General features: G+C 32.1%; 1 protein-coding gene and 1 pseudogene across 1 annotated transcript; one reads left to right on the forward strand and one right to left on the reverse strand.

The window, feature by feature from the left end:
- Nucleotides 1-102: 102 nt before the first annotated feature.
- On the reverse strand, nucleotides 103-3,108 carry LOC123891827 (annotated as a pseudogene).
- A 3-nt stretch (nucleotides 3,109-3,111) lies between these two features.
- Nucleotides 3,112-6,108, forward strand: LOC123891828. The gene is made up of 2 exons (XM_045941710.1): nucleotides 3,112-3,171; nucleotides 5,173-6,108. Exons 1-2 carry the CDS (start codon nucleotides 3,112-3,114, stop codon nucleotides 6,106-6,108), a joined length of 996 nt encoding a protein of 331 aa, XP_045797666.1.
- Nucleotides 6,109-12,483: the final 6,375 nt, after the last annotated feature.

Consider the following 12,483-nt stretch of genomic DNA (forward strand, 5'->3'; position numbering starts at 1 on the left):
TCAGTAAGGTGTCATTAGACGAACCGAAAGTATTAACGTTACAACAATTAGGCTAATTCTGAAACTTCGTCTCTCTAAACATCCACTGTCCAGTTAATGTTATTTATTGCTTTCTTGTGATTTTCATAAGTGTGCAACTTTGGCGTGGTATGCAGCTGTAACCACAGCGGTCTTACTCTTCACCCTCTGACCTTGTGGGAGGCTGAAAGCTCGGAGGCTTCTCTAATAGAAGCAAACCAAAGCTCCGATGGAGGAATGAAACAGTCTATGGAAAGGCCAGGAACGTTGAATGGCAGCTCCTCAATTGTCCATGCTTCTTGTCTTAGTGCGGCTCATTGCTGTTTCCCCAAACCTGAAAAGTGTCACTACAGATTGACCCGAGTGAGCAATCATAATCCCTTTAAGAGGTTTATAGTCGTCGAGAAATGAATTTATCGTGGTCTCCCAATAAACTACATCGCCTTCTGAATACGAAGTGAACAAGAAGTCCTGTTTTCTGACTAAAGTATCCGAACAAAACATGCCTTATGTTCTCTGCTGGACCTTCACTCCTTGCTTTTAATGTCGACGGATCTGCACAAAGCTTGAGGATGAAACAATCCTCTTCGTTTATCTTCTCCTCTCCAATGCATCTTGCATTGATAAACATACTAGGAGTTGTTCTTGGATCAAGATCCTATACATAGAAACAAACAAGTTTAAATTATAATTCAACAAGAGTCGCATATGTAAAGGTAGGAGAAAATGGAAGAGTTCAAATCAACCTGAAGCGCGCGCCAAAGAGGCCTCACATGCTCTTTAGCAGTATGTGCACCAAGCCAAGGTGTGTGCTGCCGCACGAGCTTCCCATTGCAACCAGCATCTTATGGCCACCAATAGCAAGTTCCACATACCACATATCCGGATTCATCCGCCACAAAACAAATCAACCAGACTTTGCAGCTTTGGAGGAATTCCGGTTGCACGGGACTTTCTTAGCGGTCTCGAACTCGGATACTATCAACCTCACTTTTCCCTTTGCATAAGCAATGTACTGCTGCAGTATGTACCGAGCAGAAGAAGTTTCCTACAATAACACCCAATGATACCACAACATCAACATTACATTGCAATACTCTTACAAATGTAGAAAAAAGAGAAAACATTATAAGAATAAAAGTAACCAGAGAAAATACTAATATCTCAATCTCTTCCCTCCCTAGTCCCGAGTTCTATCTCTCCCGCACACAATATAACACATTAAGGGCTGTTTGAATTGGCTAATTTGAGTTTATCTCCTCGTTTAAGGTAATTCATTGATTGATTCAATGTCCTTTTGTAACACACACCAAGTGTATATTTTGTCCAATTATACGTAGCTATTTGGATTGACTTATGGCCTGTTTAGATTGACTTTTTTTAGCTTATATACTGACATAAACACTTGTAAAACTGTTTGAGAGAAACAATTAAATATTCCAAGTCCTATATGAGATTCATTGATATATGAATATGAAACTTAGCTTAGCAACAAACCTTGATCTAATCCAAATCTTCAGATTGTAAGTAGCTGTCATACTCATGTAGTAAGCACTAAGCAACTGTATCATGAAAAACCACACAAGTTCCACTCAAATTAGATAGTGAAACTCCGAACAAGTTTGCATTGTTGCCATCGTGTTCAGTGTTGTTAATTGCAGATTGCAAAAATGAGTGGTTTGTTCAAATTCTATTATGCTAATTTTTAAGGAAGGGTAGGAAAATGCCGTATGCCCGTATAAATTGACCAATTTCCAAATCTATTTGAAATTTAATTTGCTACATTTTGCAGAATTTGGAATTTTTAACTGATGCAATATTAAACAAAACAAAAACCAATTGCAATATTAAACAAAAACCAATTGCATAAAACTGATATATATCATGATCAATCATATAAACATGGCCTCATATTGAGGATGATACAACATTAATAATCATCAAAATAAAACCTAATTTACATCAAATTAGTAATAAACCCTAAACTTAAAGATATGTAATAAAGTCCCAGTAACTCTTAGCAATGTCCATCCAACGGTAGGTCTGAGAATTATCCAATTGTAAAGAATTCAGTGGCATAGATGAGCCTCCATCGTTGAGGGTTGATGAATCAAATTGAAATAGTGAGTAAAGATGACGGTGTGGACCATAGGAGTGAGAGAACTTTTCATGACTTTGATGAATGGATTGATCCAAAGGATGAATCGATCAAAGTAGTTAGCAATAACTGAGTCTGAGGCATGTATAAAAGATTAACTCTGTTTCCATAGTCATTCATTGGTTTTGTTAGTCAAAATAAGGACCAAAATCTTCGAATGGATACCATCCTTGTTCATATAGTGATGATGAATCATCTAGCATCATGTTGGTCTTGTTAGTCAAAATATTGGAAACTTCAAAATCATCAAACACCATCGAAATCGGATGTTGTTGTTGTGCATGAAAGTTGTTATCAGATTTTTTATCATGTTCTGGCATTGACTCAACAACTTGAATGCTTTCACGAGGAACATTTGAATTTTCCCTTCCACTTTTTGGCTTTGCCTTTTTACTTGAACAATTGAAATGACGAAGTCTCAATTTTTGCAAGTGGCTAGCAATATGCGAGGTTTCCAAACCACGAACATCCATCAATTCAGTAATTTGTTTTGGTGTTGCCTTATCAATGCCAAGTTGATTCACAACTCTTAAAAAATTTTCTTCAAGTTCTGGTGATGACCGCCATGATACTCGATTCATCTTTGTTTCACTTTCTTCATCTCTCTTCTTTCGTTTTTGTCCGGTTTTTACCACCTCCGAGACTCTTTGAATTTGATCATGTGGAATTCTTGTAACACGTAGCCACATGTTTTTTATATCATTCGGATCCAAAGGTTTTAGCCAATAATCACATGCCACATTCATCCTTTCACTTGTTGTGTTATCAACACCCATCATAATGACCGGAATTTTGATTTCTTGTGTAACACGTTCCAAAAAGTCGTATGTATCCCTATCCGGCATTTGAGCATCAATTAATATCAAATCAAAGAAAGGACCCTTTGTTTCTCTCAAAAGATGTAGTGCAAAAGAAGCCAAAGTGGATGTCATAACATGATAGTTGTATTGAATACACATATTCGCAATGGCATGAAGTTGAGTGATGTCATGATCGTAAGAATTTAAGCGAAAGAGAAGAGAATTAGGTCATCAATCTCGGTGGAAAGAGCCATTGCAAAAAGGGAAGAGTGAGTGATTGTTGAAGTGAATTAGATTGAAACCCTAGAAAGAAAGATTCTATGTTAAGATCAAAGATCAAAATAAAGAAACAAAAACAGAAAATCAAAAAGAAAAAAAGAGGAATAAGAGTGAAAAAAAAAAAAAAAAACCTTTTGGAAGAGCTTGCGAAGGATGACGGCTGAACGGAGGCAACCTTGGCGATGAAAGGTGGAGAACTCGCAAGAAATCAAGAATGAATGAGGGAGGGAGGAATTATTGTACCGTATGTGAGAGTGAATTATCAGAAACAGAGCCGTTTGCGAAGAGAAATTCTGAGGGAGGGGCAAGAAGAGAACACAGAAACAAGAGATAAATTCTGGGCAACCTTGATTTAAGGCGAGAGAACAAACAGAGAGAGTATCCCTTCGTTCGTCAAACAGAGTAACCCTTCTTGCAACCTTGATTCTGAGGGGAATTAGTGGAGAACAGGGCAAGAACAGAACTTGCAAGAAATCAAGAATTGTATCGTAAGAATTTAAGCGAGAGTGAGAGCGATGAATTTGAGAGTGAAGAATTGAAAGAATGAGTGAGAGCGAAGAATTTAGTGAGAGAGTGAAGAAATTAATGAATGAGTACTGTGTTATATATAGGAGGTGATTTTAGGGTTTAGTAATAACGGTAATATATAATACTTCGTGAACAAGTAATATTTTATTATTTTTCTGCATTTATTCTTTTTTTTATTATTTTATCTTACTAACTAATTAATTAACTATCTATCTATCCATTATTATTATTATTATTAATTTGAGGGACCAAAACTTGCTAAAATAATTTATACGGACTAAAAACGAAATTTGAGATATTTATAAGGACCAAAAACTCATTTAACTCTTTTTTATATAGTTTTCTCTTTTTTGTAGAGAGTAACTATATTTAAATTTTAAAGGTCTGTTTTATTCGGAGGACGCCGAAGCAGGAAAGAACTTAAGAATGTAATGTTTTGAAACTCTCAAGAAGTTTGAATACTTTAAAGTTAAACTACTAAATATATTTCTTATATTTTAATAATTTGATTGATGAAACTACTTTAATGTTTTTAACTCCAATTTTTATAGGAAGGTTCATGTAAGTATTGTATAAATAATTTATGATGATTTTTAATCTCATGAAATATCTAAGGTAATTTATTAATTTTTTTGGCTAAATTGCAATTTTGGCCTCCCACATTTCACAATTGTGCGATTTTGGGCCCCAAGGTTTCAATTGTGCGATTTTAACCCCCTAAGCTTGATAATTGTGCGATTTTGGCCCCCAAGTTTCAATTGTGCGGTTTTGACCCCCCAAGTTTAGCCCATTTTAAATTTGCTAGCCCCCCATTGATTTTTTTTGACTAAAAATTGCTTATGTGACATTTAAAAAAAAACGTATTAATTTTTAAAACATATAATCATTATTATTATTTTTTTAAAAAAAAAGTTTATAAAATTTTAAAAGTAAAATATATTTTTATAAAAAAATTAAAATTTTATAAATGTATTAATTTTTTTAATAATAGGTTGAATGATTATTTTTTTTAAAAAAAAAGTTTATAAAGTTTTAAAAATAATTTAAAATAATTATTTTTTTATGAACTAATTTTTTAATTCATTTTTAAAACTTTGTAAACTGTTTTTTTAAAAAACAACAATTATTCAATCTTTTATTCAAAAAAATTAATACATTTTTTCAATTTTAAAACTAATTTTATATCTTTCTGGCCGCAACTACTTGGCTAGAGAAGGGGTTCTTCCCTACCAGTCTTAATGAAACAAATATTTGTCTTATCCCTAAATGCGACAATTCAACTTCAATGAAGGATCTGCGCCCTATTTCACTATGTAATGTTTTATATAAGATGATTTCTAAAGTCCTTGCTAACAGGTTGAAGTGTTGCCTAGATAATGTGTTTCTTAGGAGCAGTCAGCTTTTGTGGAAGGTAGATCGATTCTTGATAATGCCCTTATTTCCATAGAAGTTATCCATGCTTTGAAGAGGAAGACTCAGGGTCGAAGAGGTGAATTGGCGCTGAAGATTGATATTAGTAAGGCCTACGATAAGGTAGATTGGGGTTTTCTCCCCGGGGTTCTGACTAAGATGGGTTTTACTGAAGTTTGGATTTGGTGGGTTATGATGTGTGTTAGTTCAGTTAATTACTCGATACTTATGAATTATGAACGAGTTGGCCCTATTTCACCAAGTCGAGGATTGCAGCAAGGTGATCCGCTTTCTCCTAATTTATTTATTCTAGTGACCGAGGGATTAACTTCTCTCATTCACCAAGCTGTTGGAAGGGGTGACCTTCATGGTGTGAGGATTTGTCGTGGTGCTCCAGAGGTTTCTCATATTTTATTTGCAGATGACTGCTTCTTTTTTTGTAGGGCTAATGTAGCTGAAGTGCATGAACTTATGAGAATATTACATACTTATGAACAAGCTTCGGGTCAGGAAATTAATTTAGCAAAGTCTGAAGTTTTTATTAGTCGGAATATGTCTCCAGTAGATAAAGAAGAACTCTCTCGCATTCTTGGTGTCAAACAAGTGTTGGGTACTGGTATATATCTTGGATTACCTTCTATGATTGGAAGAAGTAAAAAAACAATTTTTTCCTACATCAAGGATCGTATTTGGAAGAAAATGAATTCTTGGAGAGGGTGTGCGTTGTCAAAGGCCGGTAAGGAAGTAATGATAAAATCGGTTCTTCAGGCGATACCCTCCTACATTATGAGTATGTTTATTCTTCCTTCCTCACTTATTGATGATATTGAAAAAATGCTAAATGCGTTTTGGTGGAGTGGCGGTAATAATAATAATAATATCAATAATAATAAAAGTATTCATTGGTTAGCATAGGAAAGACTTGCTTGCCCGAAGACTTGGTGGAGGTTTGGGATTTCGTAATTTTGAAGCTTTTAAAAAATCTTCAAAATTATAGAGAGAAGAGAGAGAGAGAGAGAGAGAGAGAGAGAGAGAGAGAGAGAGAGAGAGAGAGAGAGAGAGAGAGAGAGAGAGAGAGAGAGAGAGAGAGAGAGAGAGAGAGAGAGAGAGAGAGAGAGAGAGAGAGAGAGAGAGAGAAGAGAGAATCAAAATGAGTTTTTTATTTTTCAATTTCTTCTTTTTTTTAATTAAAATTCTAGAACCTTCCTGTTTATGTCGCATTTTTTATTTTTATTTTGTTACTTTAATTCATTTATGTCTAGCATATTTAATATATCTCTATTTTTTATAGTAGATATTTTATTTTATTTTTTGAAATTTGAAACCCTTGTTTAATTATAAAAATAAATATTAAATTTTAATTTAAGCTGAAACCCTTGTTAATTTATATTGAGCTGATTCTATGAAAGTAACTTTTTAAGAAAAATATAATGATGTGTAAGTTTTATACTTAAACTAATTTTTGAATTATTTTATTAAAAACAAAATACATATTAGTTCCGTCTATAATATGAAAATGCTGATGGAGATATTCATATTAGCCTAATTAATTAGTTTGATTGACAATTTTCTTAATATTTATGTATTTATTTTCTTTGCAACCTTGCATGTGACTAATTAATAAATTGCCCGGTCTTCAGTTTCCCACGAGACAAGGATTGAGAAAAGAAAGTGATGATCCAATCCAACCAGACCCTCAATTTTGTCTCTATGATCACTATCATCATAATTTCATTCATAATCCAATCTTAAGTTCTTAACCATATAACTTTCATCTGTCATCACAAAAAAATACATAGAGACAAAAACAAAATTAAAAATAATGTTGCAACTTCTATTTGCTGTGGCCTTTTCTGCTGTTCCTCTCACTTTGTACATTCCACCAATCCGTAGCTTCAATCTCTTCGTCCATACCATCCAACTCTTCTTACGAGACTCGACTCTCTTCTCCGTTCGTACTTTCCCTCGCATCAGACTCGCCCTCTCGAGAATCTTCAATTCAATCCTTCACATAACTTGGTAGGTAATTAAGTTAGTAGATGTATGTAGATCCTCTTATTTTTCATGGTTTTTCTTTTTTGATCTTTTTTAGGATTGAATCCTTAAACAAATGAAACTTTTGAGGTGGGTGTATGAGTTTGTAATTAATTACTACATTATGTTACTATTGCCATGGCATGGTTATTATTGATCCATGAATAAGAATTCTTAACTTGTCTCTAATCATGTTTTTTGTTTTGTTTTGTTTTGGTTAATGTTGTCTTTGAAGAATCTATCTATGTTGTTATTGGGAAACTTTTGTTTCCCTTTTTAGTTTTACTGGAATTGTATTATTGCAGAATTATTTTGATGTTGGATTGTGAATTATTGATAGATCAGAGCACTGAGATATGAGATCCAATAAAATGGTCAAAGTCATACGTGGATTTTACATAAAAAAAGAAAAGGTTAAGATTAGGAAAATTGCCCTTATTAAGTGATTTTGACATGGCTTTGTAGATTTTTCATTTTTCTTTCTATTTTATGTGATAGCAATTTCCCAGTTGGGAAAATATCTATATTTTTCGGTTCGGTATAGTAGAGTTGACAATGACATTCTCTCCGTCTCACAAAAAAGAATAGATCAGTCTGTTTATGAGAAGATAAACACAAGTGAAAGATTAATGAGACACAATCTTTTAAAATATTTTTAGAAGTAGGTTGCAACATCTTTCTCTCTATTGAGAAATGAATTAGAGGATTGTAACATCATCTTGTTCAATATATTTGATTGGTGGTTGGTTTTTCTTGGAATTTTCCTTTGATAATTTGTTAGTTAGAACTTATTAGTATCACTACTACTTGTTAAATGAATTGAGCAAAAAACTTGCAAATGTAGGATGATCATCTTCATTACTATTGCTACGATGTTCTTTTATTTTTCTGTAGACAAATCGATAAGTACTACTGAAACTCGTACACATAATATTGTGAAATTTTTTAGATTTAAGTCTAGATGAAGTGTCGAGCATAGCAATATTGTCTATGTCAGATGAGTTAAATGTCTCGCTACAATGTTATATTCTCATAAATATATAAAAATTTTGCGGTAGGGATGACCCACATTAATTAGTTGCTATAATTTTATGGAAAATGCTAAACAGTGCCCCCGGGGCACTGTTTAAGGAACCAAATATAGTAATATTACATTGAAGTTTGTGCAGTCAACGCCTCGAAAGTGTAAACATTATTGTTTTTAATTTTAAAATTTCCTTTTTTGTTTTTAATTTTAGCATGACCCTAATTTTATTAAAGTCAAATGGGATATCTTGTTCAAAAGTTTAGGTGTTCCTAATTTAATTGGAAGACACAGATTTTTCAATTGTCTCTATTTTGCGGTCAGATTTTTTGTCTCTTTCTCTCCGACGCCAGCAGTAGCTTTCAAGATGGCAGCAAGGCAAGTCTTTTGGATTTTTTATGGAAAAAATAAAAAAGAATGTAGAAAAATTGTTATTGATTAAAGTAGAATTAATTAATTAATATTTTACAAATATTTTTGAAGAGATTTAAACTATGTGGTAAGACTATTATGACCGAGCTAATACTCATTCATTCTAAGACTTGTTGTTTAAGGTAATTTTGTATATAAAATAATGTACTATTACGTAATTAATGTGTACAATCACATGTATCTCATTGAAAAGGTCACTAGAACAATGTGAGAAAGATTCATTCGATTGTAAAATTCACTCGAGACTCGAGAGTGCACTAATAATCCTTACCCTTAAAATTCAATCTTTCTCATATTTTTAATATTTTTGTCTTTTCAATATGTGACCTGAATTTTACCCGAAGATCTTCCGCATGAAAGAATCCTTACCCAAAATAATGTATAGACAACTATTAAAATATTGCTAGCCACCACAAACCCGTTTCGCCTCATCGAACAACCACAATGAAGCATAGACGACAACCACCATGAACACCGTTACCCAAAAATTGTGTGAATTGCAGATCTTCAACCTCGACATAAATTTTTTATAAAAAATAAAAATTTGGTCCCTATAAATTTTTTAAAAAATGCAAATTAATCACTAAAAAATTTCAGAATTTGTAAACGAGTCCCTAAATTATTATTTTTTGCATATGGATCCCTATTTAACATATTTTGAAATTGGCTTCTTGACTTTTTGAAATTTCAAATTTCGCCAAATTCTTTTAAATTCTCTCGTTTGTATCACTTTCATTATATATTTATTCCAAAACTTTTGAAATTTATAAAAACAGTCTAACAAAGTTTAAGACCGGAGAATTTTATTACTCTATCCAAACCAAATAATTTAGAAATGAAGGGATTCAATTGTACGATTCAAACACTTTCTCAAGTTTCGACCGAGGTTGATGTCATGAAATGAAAAAGAATTTAATAATTTTATATCGACATGTTATACACAAATGTATGCAAGATTATATTTTAGGCTTAAATCCAATTTTAGTTTTCCATTTTAAAAATTAATTTTTTTTCTCCAATTTAACTTTTTTTTCTAAAGAATTTTGGTCTCTCATTTTTTTTTATGATGCGGCCTATTCATTTATGAAGTTTGAAGGTTTTTTTTTTGTGGTCAAGTAGCCTAATGGCTAAAAATTCATCTTTTTGAATGAATAAGCGAAAGATCTCAAGTTTAAATGCCTAATAAGTATTTTCACGTCATAAATGAAATAGACCGCATAAAAAAGAAAATGAGATGAGGAACCAAAATTCTGAAAAAAATTTTAAAAAAAAAACAATTAAATTGAATGACTAAAAAATCAATTTTTAAAATAAGAGACCAAAAACACGCTTTTAAGAAGGAAAATGCTATATTTAATAAGAAATTTATTTGCAAGAAAAAGAAAAATCTTATGTGGCATCATGTAATACTATATTTATTTAGTAAAAAATTTATTTGCAAGAAAGAGAAGAATCTTATGTGGCATCATGTAGTTCTTTCAAATGATAACCACCAACTAGTCAACTACCCCATGCATGGTAAGCCAAAATCTAATTGGTGAAATTTCTTAATTTTATGGATTCTTCTCTTTCTTGTTTAAATTATTCTTACTAAATAGCATTGCTCTTTAAAAAATACGACCAAAAAATACATTTTGATCATGTTGTTCTCATAGTATAAACACGTTTAAGAGTGGTGACATTGTGCTATGATAAAATGGTAAGGTACAATCAAACATATATATAAAACTTGTTTACATTCCGTATAAAGAAGAAAAATAAGTCCAATATTATCAAATAAATTATTCCTTGATATAATTAGCATATATATATATATATATGGGGGGATTCGTTAACTTCAGGGGTAAGTCTTCATTGACTTACTCCGCTTAATAATTTGATATCGGCATTAATATTTCTTCAATCCAATCGTTGAATTCAAAAATCTCATTGAGTAGATCAACTCCACAAATTTTTATAAAAATTCAAAAAATGTAGTTATGTATTCCGACTATTGAAATTCAACAGTTTTTTTAAAAGTTTGTCGTACGTTCAATTGAAGTTATCAGAAAAAGTATTAAACGGTTTTGAATTTTTATAAAAACTTGTGGAGTTGATCTACTCAATGAGATCTTTGAATTCAACGGTTGGATTGAAGAAATATAATGCTGATATCGAGTTATTAAGCGGAGTAAGTCAATGGAGACTTATTACTGGAATCAACGGATCCCTCCTCATATATATATTCCTTCATAAAAATAAGCTGAACAGCATGATCATCATATACTGATCTGAGAATCATATCAGGCAAGAATGCGATGAGATGCATAGAGCAAACATGGGATAAATATGAAGTGAAGTCTCGAGAATCAGGGTGTGTATAGCAGGACAACACGTGAAATATAGGTTGTGAGATTTGGAAAAATGTTGAGGTGAGTCTTACTCTTATGACTTATCTACTAGTAATCACTAAGATCCTCCTCCTCGAGGACAAATTCATTTGTATCAAAATAGAATCCAAGGATGAGTGTGTCATAGTTCATTCATGACAACTACTTCATCATTAATTATTTGGAAAAAAGTCTTCATTTGCAAATATTCTACTCACACAACACCATTCAATATACCTACCTATTATCAACAACAAACAAGGATCATACAGGATTAACTCATAATACCCCCACCAAAAAAAGTAGTGTTGTTATTTTAAGGTTAGAGTAAATTAATATGGTTATATTAGCATGTCAATATATCAAGCTGAGACACACTACTAAGCCCCAAAATCTTCGAGGGTTAGTTCTGTCATCAAGTGGTTTCAGACCCCTCTCGATCACAGTTATGAGAGATCGAACCGTGATACTCTCTACCAAGTACAATGTCAATCACCATTGGACTTGCTAATGATCGATAGTTTTTCTTATTTATTAATTTTAGTGGATGTTTCATTAAGAGATGTACAATGAATCATCGTGACCATCAGACCATGCAATTTGGAGCTCCAGGAAAACTGTGTGACCCGTGAACACCACAACTAAAAAGAATATGTAAAATGAAATAGTCAAACAAAATACTAATTAATAAAATGTTTCTTTTTGCAAAGGAATAATGAATGGAATGTAAAGATGTTCACTCCTTAAATCAACGTAGAGTTCCAAAAGGTCTCTTTAATTTTGTAAAAATCTCTTTTTAAAATCAATGACTCAAAAGTAGAATAATGTGGATATTTTAGCATTCAGACTTTATATTTAAGGGTACGGTTGTGTTTATCTCTACATTTTCTTAAAAAAAAAATAGATGATTATCTTGTTTGTGTAGTAAAATAAATAATATATTAACTATCTGCCATGTGTTAAGAGTTATAAGACTGCATGCATTCAAAATAACAAAAACGGAAAAGCTTAAAACATTATAATTTAATTTATATATATACTTATAGTGTAATTTTTTTACATGTACATTTAATCAAATCACGACATATAAATATTTGAAAAAGATATTTCGAAAAACTTACTTAAAAAGTGGCACTATAGTATAATTTGATTGAATACATGTGCACTCTAATTTTACAGGGTCGGTAGCAATTATACTCAAAACATAATTAGTAAGAATTTTATTGTAGAAAGATTAAAACAAAAAGGAAAATGAAGAAAAGAAAAACATGATTTGAAACAATGTAAGTATGAACTCAGTAACGGTCACATGGATTTAGCTACTTCTCCAAACGTGAAAACATTTACACCAACCTCCACTCTTTGCTCCTACATATCCCGCTCCTATAACATGCACTTCCAAGTATCACTAACCACTGATATATACACACA

This window comes from Trifolium pratense, linkage group LG6, assembly GCF_020283565.1.
Source record: "Trifolium pratense cultivar HEN17-A07 linkage group LG6, ARS_RC_1.1, whole genome shotgun sequence".
NCBI lineage: Eukaryota > Viridiplantae > Streptophyta > Magnoliopsida > Fabales > Fabaceae > Trifolium > Trifolium pratense.